The 8,795-nt window shown below is 39.2% G+C and overlaps 1 protein-coding gene across 1 annotated transcript; it reads left to right on the top strand.

The window, feature by feature from the left end:
• The first annotated feature begins 338 nt into the window (after positions 1-338).
• Positions 339-8,006, top strand: manf (mesencephalic astrocyte-derived neurotrophic factor). The gene is made up of 4 exons (XM_071540209.1): positions 339-531; positions 1,828-1,955; positions 6,079-6,220; positions 7,718-8,006. The coding sequence occupies exons 1-4, from the start codon at positions 444-446 to the stop codon at positions 7,900-7,902; spliced, it is 543 nt and encodes a 180-aa protein (XP_071396310.1). The 5' UTR covers positions 339-443; the 3' UTR covers positions 7,903-8,006.
• Positions 8,007-8,795: the final 789 nt, after the last annotated feature.

Here is an 8,795-nt window from a genome sequence, read left to right as displayed (position 1 = left end):
TGTACGTCATGTCAATAAAGTTCAATGAACTGAATTGAAGTGAATTGAATTGAATTGAAGAGAGAGAGAGAGAGAGAGAGAGAGAGGGGGGGGGGGGAGAGAGAGAGCATCAAACACACAAACTATATGCAAACAATTATGAGAGCACGAATCGGCTCTAACCCAATCAGAGCGCGCCAACTGGACGTTGTTCCCGGAATGTTCTGCCTCCGTCCAATCAGAGCAACGTGCGTGGAAGACTACAGGAAGCGTCCGCGATGTGGACCAATGAGACGCCGGCGTAGCATGACGTGGCATCAGGAAGCTCGTACAATCAGGAACACTGCGTGCCCACTTTACCGGCGTCTGCACTGGTAACGGCAGCGACTCATGTATGCGAGTTATATCTAAAGTCATTGTCAACTTCGGTTAAGATATATCCAGGTTAACTTATTCGTGTCGAGATGTTGTGTTTGAGCGGGTTATCGGTGGCTCTCGCGCTCTCTCTCGTGCCAAGTAACACCGAAGCGCTGAAAGATGGAGAATGTGAAGGTGGGTTTTTCTGTTAGCTTAGCTAGCTAGCTACAGCATCAGTTCAGTGGGCTAACCCGGCTGCATTAGCCCGAACTTTTTAATGTTATATATTATCAGAAATGCTAGCTGCAGCGTTTTATGTAGTTTGCATGTTAGTTTAAAACAGCTGCTTAATCAGGTGGTGATGATGCGAGAGTCTTAAAGGGGAAATGTGGGTAAGATTTTTCCCCATGGCACAAGTAAAGCTAACAGATTTTCTTATATTCTTAAAGAAAAAGGCTTAGGCTTTACAAAGAGTGTGTTGTCGTTTTTCCATCTGTAGCTGTCTGTCTTATCACCTTTGACAGCTCACAGTCAGCCATATGTGGTCCCAGTGGGGGGTGGGGGGTGGGGGGGGGGGGGGGGGGGGGGGGGGGGGGGGGTGCCTAGGTAATTGCATTGTAATTGCATTGTAATTGCTTTGTAATCCTGACCAGTAATAGCACATTTGGACTCTTTGCTAAATCTGGGAACAGGTGCCTCTGGTGATCAGCATGGTAAAAACAAGGCTGTATGGCAGTGTTTCTTAAATTATGGTTTGGGACCTAAAACGGGTCGTGGCATTGTTTCTTTCTGAGTCCACAAAATAAATTGAGAGTGAAGAAGAGTTTTTTTTTTCTCTCTCCTTGGATCCAGGCTGACAAAAAAACTTGGTGTGAGAAAGCTATTGTCGAAAAAGAATGTCTAAAACTGAGGATGATTAATAGATGGATTGTGTGCTGCTATTCCTCTTTGCCAGACAACTGACACGCTGTGGAGAAGCCTCCTATATTTTACTGTAGTCAGCTGAGAAGGTTTTTGTCAGCAATATTAATGGAAGACTAACGATGCCAGTTAGCCAGCTGGTTATGTATCCAGGAATCCAGGAAATGAACACCATCCATCACCCAAATATTGGTATAGCCTAGCTAGTCTATATTGGCCTTGGTTGGATATGTTTGCCTTTGTTATAAGTAATTGAAGTGGATCAACAACCATCATTTTTATGGTCATTTTTATCTATTTGGCTGCGGGGCGGAAAACTAAATTTTCATCCATCTATATTACCAACGAACTACAGTTTTAGAAACAATTAAGCCCTCCTAATGAGAGTTGGTTACCTATCAAAGCAGTTAGTAGACAGACTCACCAACCACAGCTAAAATTGACCAATATTTGGCTGATGGCTTGTGTTAATTGTCCAGCATATTTCACTATTGAAATAATAAAAGTCACTACAGCTGTTACTTATGGAAAAGTTATCTTTTTTTAATGTGTGTTTCCTTCCTTTTTCAGTGTGTGTGACCTTCCTGGGTAAGTTTTACCAGTCATTAAAGGACAACAACGTAAACTTCAACAGCGCAGACATCGAGAAGGCCATCGTAAAGACCTGCAAAGATGCCAAGGGCAAAGAAAACCGCTTTGTAAGTAAACAATCCCATGGCAGATCGGGAAAGTAATGCTCAGTCCATTTGTCCATCATGTTTTAGCCATGGTGGGGGGAAAGCGAATGTTGAATGTTCTCCCTCAAAAACTCAAACTGCCACTGTGCCCTCGAGCAAGACTCTCGATCCTCAAATGTTCCAATAGAGCTTCTGGTTAACAGTAGAAAGACTGTACAGGGTAGATCCCAGGTGTGAATGAATAATTGAAGGTTTCAGAGAGGATTCAACAAAAACTTTGCCTCTCCATTGTTGTGTTTTTCCAGTAAGAGACGGCTGATATTTTCCCCCTACGCATCTCAAGTGTTTTCTGACCCTGGAACTCAACAATAGGAGAAAAACTGCACGCTGAAATATGCTCCCAAGGTTTATGAATTCATTAACACCTACAGTGCATTCACGTTTCAAGCTCACCGCTCTTCATCACTCTCACTTCATCATTATCACTTTAAGTCTGATGAAGAGCAGTGAACTCGAAACGTCAAAAAAACACAAGGTGTTAATGAATGCATGCCCTGTCATACATACACACACACACACACACACACACACACACACACACACACACACCTTCAGAGCATATTCTACATTTTCTTCTATTCTTAGGTTTTCTGTTCAGCACCTCATTAAGAATGGATGTGGGTATTTTTTAGGGCTGTGCAAAAAAAATCGATACATTTGAGTATTGCAATATTTTTTTCCATGATACTGTATCGATTTTCCAGCCCCTCGTATCGATACATAAAAAAATAAATAAATTAAAATGTCCTTAAATTTCCCTCAAATCCCTTTGAATTAAATAGTTTTGACTCAATTTGTCCACTGAGTTATCAATATAATGTGATGTACATATTAGACTACCCAGGTGGTACACAGCAAGTTGTATTTTCAGCTCTATTTTGAAATTTTCTGTAAATTATGTGGAGTACTGCAGTGTATCGCAATATGTATCGTATCGCAATGTATCGTGATACAATCGTATCGTGACCCATGTATTGCGATACTTATCGTGTCCTTGCCAATACCCAGCCTTAGTATTTTTATTCCGCCTGGAACTCAACAAAACCATTGAAAGTTGAAAATGCATTGTTAAAATGTCATCAAACCGTTTATTTAATTCTTGAAAAGTGGATTTTTCAGAGATGGGAAGTTCCTACAGAATACAATAGGGCTGCAACTAACGATTATTTTCATTGTCGATTTATCTGTTGATTATTTTCTCGATTAATCGATTAGTTGTTTGGTCTATAAAATGTCAGAAAATGGTGAAAAATGTCGATCAGTGTTTCCCAAAGCCAAGATGACGTCCTCAAATGTCTTGTTTTGTCCACAACCCAAAGATATTCAGTTTACTGTCATAGAGGAGTAAAGAAACCAGAAAATATTCACATTTAAGAAGCTGGAATCAGAGAATTTTGACTTATTTTTCTTAATAAATTACTCAAACCGATCAATCGATTATCAAAATAGTTGGCGATTAATTTAATAGTTGACAACTAATCGATTAATCAATTAATCGTTGCAACTCTAGAATACAATACTGTCCAAAAGAGGCAGTGGGTAATTTTGTGTGTTCTGATGATCAACAGCCATGACTAGGGTTCAGATTTCCATTCCCACTTCCATACCGACAACACTTTTGGTGGGACAGGGGATACAATTTAAAGTCAGTTTTCAATCTTTGACTTTGTCGCACTAGGTCACAATAGTTGTCATCTGTTTGTGCTCTATAGCTCCGTCAGTGGCAGCTCTCTGTCTTGTTTTGGGTTCTGTTTTTTTTTCTGGTTCCACCTCTGTTGTTGCTCACTGTGTGATTCTGTGTGTTTATGTTTGTCTGTGTGTATGAAACAGATTAGTAAATGGAGTGAGTGCAGGTGTTTTTTTTCTGGGTCCATTAGGATATCATGATTAGGGCTGGGTGATAATTCAATATTACCGTTTAACGTCTTTCAGTGGAATCATATTGTGATGTAGGGCTGCAACTAACGATTGTTTTCATTGTCGATTAATCTGTCGATTATTTTCTCGATTAATCGATTAGTTGTTTGGTCTATAAAATGTCAGAAAATGGTGAAAAATGTCGATCAGTGTTTCTCAAAGCCCAAGATGACGTCCTCAAATGTCTTGTTTTGTCCACAACCCAAAGATATTCAGTTTACTGTCATAGAGGAGTAAAGAAACCAGAAAATATTCACATTTAAGAAGCTGGAATCAGAGAATTTTGACTTATTTTTCTTAAAAAATTACTCAAACCGATTAATCAATTATCAAAATAGTTGGCGATTAATTTAATAGTTGACAACTAATCGATTAATCGTTGCAGCTCTATTGTTATGATATGGTGATTTTTGGGATATCGTGACACATAATTCTGCTGTCTAAAATTGATGACAGAAAATACATTTTATTTTAAAACTCGGACAAAATTAGGTTTGGTAGGTAGGATATTATTTGAATTTTTCAGCTTTGTTTGACATCACACCCTAAGATTAGCCGACCATTTGGTTAAACGGGATGAACATTCAATTGATTATTTAAAATGGGATTTTGAATACGTGAGCCATATTGTGATTTATATTGATATTTTAAAAAATCCTTATGATTATCGTGATATTGATTTCCACCATATCACCCAGTCACGATTATTACTAGTCTTGATGATCTAAGGGGAATTTTTTTTTTTTACTGAACCATGGAGAACCGGTTCCAAATTAGAACCGGTTCCAAAATTCCGATTCCAAAGGAATCATTAAGACATTTTAATTTCGATTCTGCTTATCGGTTCCTAAACAGATTTCACTCGCACTAGTTTCAGTTTCCGTGGTGGCAGCATGCACCTTTGGTTTGTAGTCCGCCAGTAAAACCAATGAAGAAGAAGAAGAAGTAGTTTCCTGTTTCTTAGTTATGCAGTTTAGTCTAGTTATGCTAAAAGCGCTGGCGATCTAAAAGTCCGCTAGCCGTGATGCTAATTTTCGCTATGTTCAACTCCATTGAGTTATGCTAAAAGCGTTAGCAATCTAAAAATCCGCTAGCTGCAATAGAGTTTTTACTAAATGTATTAGCTCTCTGAACTAATCCAGCACTGGATGGTGAGCCCAGCCCACAAGATACACAACCTGTTGCCTGCAGTTACAGCTCCGGAGACAGACAACATACATACCTTTCTTCATACCGGCCATACCGGAGTCTGTGTGACAAAGACTTACAAAGACTTTGAAAAATACCCGGGTCATTGTTTTTTTTAATGTGCGCACAAGTTAGAAGTTTCTGAATATGACTTGTGTAAAGTCATATTTAAAAAAAAAAAAAAAAAATTCTGTGAAATAAGCATATGACCTGTTTTGACCCTGCCCCTCAAAGAATTGTAATGAAGAATCGTTAAGAACCGGAATCGATAAGCAGAATCGGAATCAGAATCGTTAAAATCCAAACGATACCCAACCCTAGTTAGGAACTACAGCGGGCGTTCAACGTGAAATGACATGTTTCAATATTGCCAATATTATATGATTATTAATCATGATATAAGATCATATATGATTAATTGTGCAGCCCTAAGCCTTACAGTGGCTGATGTTGCTCCCTGTGTGTGTGTGTGTTTGTGGGTGTTCATGCATGTTTGTGGTTCACATGTGTGTGTGTGTGTGTGAGTAGGGCTGGGTGATATGGTTGAAATCAATATCATGATAATCATAAGGATTTTTCTCGATATCAGTATATATCACGATATGGTTCATGTATGCAAAATCACGTTAAATAATCAAATTAATGTTTATCTCATTGAACTGAATGGTAATGTTAGGTGTGATGTCAAACTAAACAGAAATATTCAGTTTTTAAGTAAAATTTGCCTGTCATCATCAATTCAGACAGCAGAAATGTGTGTCACGATATTAATATATCTTCATATCATCACGATATGATTCCACTGAAAGACGATAAACGATAATATTGAATTATCGCCCAGCCCTATGTGTGAGAGAGAGAGAGATGGAGTAGGAGAGTGGGGAGTGACTGAGTGAGACAGAGAGAAATGGAGATTCCTCATTCATCCTAAAAACCAGTCAAATAGCATTTCTTGCTCTCCGTCCCGCCTGCTGTCTAGTGTTACTACATCGGGGCAACAAGTGACGCCGCCACCAAGATCATCAACGAGGTTTCCAAGCCGCTCAGCTACCACGCCCCTGTGGAGAGGATCTGTGAGAAACTCAAGAAGAAGGACAGTCAGATCTGTGAGCTGAAATACGGTACGTCCCTGAGGAGGGGAGAGACCGTTAGAGTTCTCTCTTTTCATTTGTTTGTCCTTTTTGTTTGCTGCTCTCTTTATTTTGTTCGTTCTTGCTTTTCTTGCCTTATTTCATTCTGCCCTTCTCCCCTTTTCTCTCTTTATTTCCTTCTGTCTTTATCCATTTATGCATGAATTTCTTCATGTAATAGATTTGTGAGCTCAATGTTACAGTCAAGGATGGTTTAAACCCTGCTCTCCCATTTCTCCCATTTCATTTATTGATGGGAGACAATAGTGAAAGCTAAGTAATACAGGCAGAGCTGGAGTACGGTGTAGGAATATCAAATTTGGATGATTAAATTCAGTAGCACTCTCTATGAATAATAAATGAGCGACTGTGGTGTCACTTTATTAAAAATATTCCCTCTCTTGCTCTCGCTTTCTCATTCATATCCGAGGAATGTCTCCTGTATGTAGTTAAGACGTCTCTGTATAAATCTTTTTTTTTTTTAAAAACGTCTGCCTTATTGTATGCAGACACTTGACTCACACTGAGACGGTACCATAGCATTGATAGAGCAAGACAAAATGTAACATAATTATGTTTAATAATACCTGGGAATCTGGGAATTCTTTTTTCTCAATTCCTAAAGTTATTCATTCTACACATTTTTAGTAGAATTTTAACTTAGGTTTATTATATCTATTATTAGATATAATAAACCTATCTATTATTTATTATATCTATTAGTACCTGTTTATATCTTCTATTACCTTTTATTCCTATTTTTTCTTTTTTATGTAAAGTTCGATCTGTTTTTAATTGTATCTCTTTGTTTGTGTGTTTTTAGTTGTACCTGTCTACCTGATATATTACCTTTTATGCCTATTTTCTATTATTGCTGCTTTTGCATTTTATTGTATGTAAAGCACTTTGTAAACATTGTTTTTAGAAAAGTGCTATACAAACAAATTTATTATTATTATTGATATTTTTAATTCCTGAAAATTTACTCATTACAAATTTGCCATTTGTATCATTTTAAGTTTTATGTTATTTTATGTTCAGATTTGGACATTTGAGGTTTCTGCATTAAACTTCTTTGTCTTTGATTTATTTATTTTTTTCCATTTTAATGGCATTTCTGCTCAGTTTAGTGCGTAGTGCACAGTAACAGGAAAGACTGAAGCAAGTGTATGAAATCTGACAAATGTCGAGGCAGATTCAAACCCTTTACGTATTTTAAGCAGGGTGGGAATTTAACACAGCCAACCACCAAATGCAGGTGATTTCGATTTTGTTCACCAGCAACTGTAGCAGGCGATCAAAGTTTGCCCAACTGGGGAAAAAAATCAGCAGTTAGCAAACCCTTTATAAAGCCACAGTGATGCTTACGCACTGCCCTCTGTTTACGCTCAATATGCCTTTTCTTTCTTTGCTGAACAGAATTTAGTCGATCAAAAAGTGAATTTCCCACCCTGATTTTAAGTGTCCTTTCTCATCTGTCCTGTGCAGACAAACAGCTGGACCTGAGCACGGTGGACCTCAAAAAACTCAAGGTGAAGGACCTGAAGAAGATCCTGGAGGAGTGGGGGGAGTCCTGCAAGGGCTGCGCCGAGAAGTCCGACTTCATCCGCAAAATCACCGAGCTCATGCCCAAGTACGCCCCTTCAGCCGCCCAAGCACGGACAGATCTGTAACGGGGGGAACCAAAAAAAAAAAAAAAAAAACCAACCAACCAATCCCACAACTTTGGACTTGACTTGGACCAGACTCCTGTCCAGTGAGGATGAGGATCAGGAGAGGAGGGAGGGAGGGGGTGGGGGTGGGGGTTTGTCTTGTATGTTTGTCTTTTTCTTGAGGTGTTCACTCATCCGCTATCCTACACTGGATTCAGAAGTATAGGGATTAGTGTATGTAAGTTGTCAGTCCTATACTATGCTTTTAAATCAAGTGTAGGGGAGGGAACAAGTGTTCACAGCAGCCAAGGGAAGCGAAATCGGGGTGGAATTCAGAGCATGGGAGCAGGAAATAAAGAGGAAATGACATCATGGGAGTCGAGTGTTGGAGGTGAATTTTTATGAATCTAGTCGATGCATTTCACACAAAGTGGGTAAATAATTGACATGTGGCAATATTCCTATCTGTCAACATCACTCTTGCGATGTCAGTTTCCCTCCCACAACACATTTGGCCTTCAGGCTTATAGGAAATGAACGGGAACATCGGTCAGCCATGTTTTGATCATCCGCATTGTTTGCTAGATTTCCCAGAGGCATTAGCTGTTAAGGTCATCACCGGTCCATTGTAAAGCAACAAACGTCCACCTGCCGTTCTTGTCATCCCGGGGGGAAAGTGGACCCATTTCTTTCCACGCTGCCAGTACGACCACCGATAACTGATATGATCTTAATGCCAAGATGCTTTTGGGAAAGTCTTCATCTCGGTTCTGTGAGGATGTGTTCAGTTTCTTGTAGTGTTTTGGGTTTTTTTTTCTCCACTTTATTTCCTCATTTCACTGATAAGCTCTGGGTTGGCCGGGCGGTTAACAGCTGAGTGGAATCAAGGAGGATGAATGCAAATGGATCAAGGG

This window comes from Centroberyx affinis, unplaced genomic scaffold (genome assembly GCF_046629955.1).
Source record: "Centroberyx affinis isolate AG114_WGS23_722 - 3 ecotype Tasmania unplaced genomic scaffold, CSIRO-AGI_Caff_v1 ptg003582l_1, whole genome shotgun sequence".
NCBI lineage: Eukaryota > Metazoa > Chordata > Actinopteri > Beryciformes > Berycidae > Centroberyx > Centroberyx affinis.
This window is presented reverse-complemented; position numbering and strand designations above follow the sequence as displayed.

What these genes read in the sequence shown, in the direction of transcription:
- manf (XM_071540209.1), top strand. Translation starts at nt 444, where the DNA reads ATGTTGTGTTTGAGCGGGTTATCGGTGGCTCTCGCGCTCTCTCTCGTG. An exon ending in GAAAGATGGAGAATGTGAAG is followed by an intron (nt 532 to 1,827) that starts GTGGGTTTTTCT and finishes TTCCTTTTTCAG; the next exon opens with TGTGTGTGACCTTCCTGGGT. An exon ending in GATCTGTGAGCTGAAATACG is followed by an intron (nt 6,221 to 7,717) that starts GTACGTCCCTGA and finishes TGTCCTGTGCAG; the next exon opens with ACAAACAGCTGGACCTGAGC.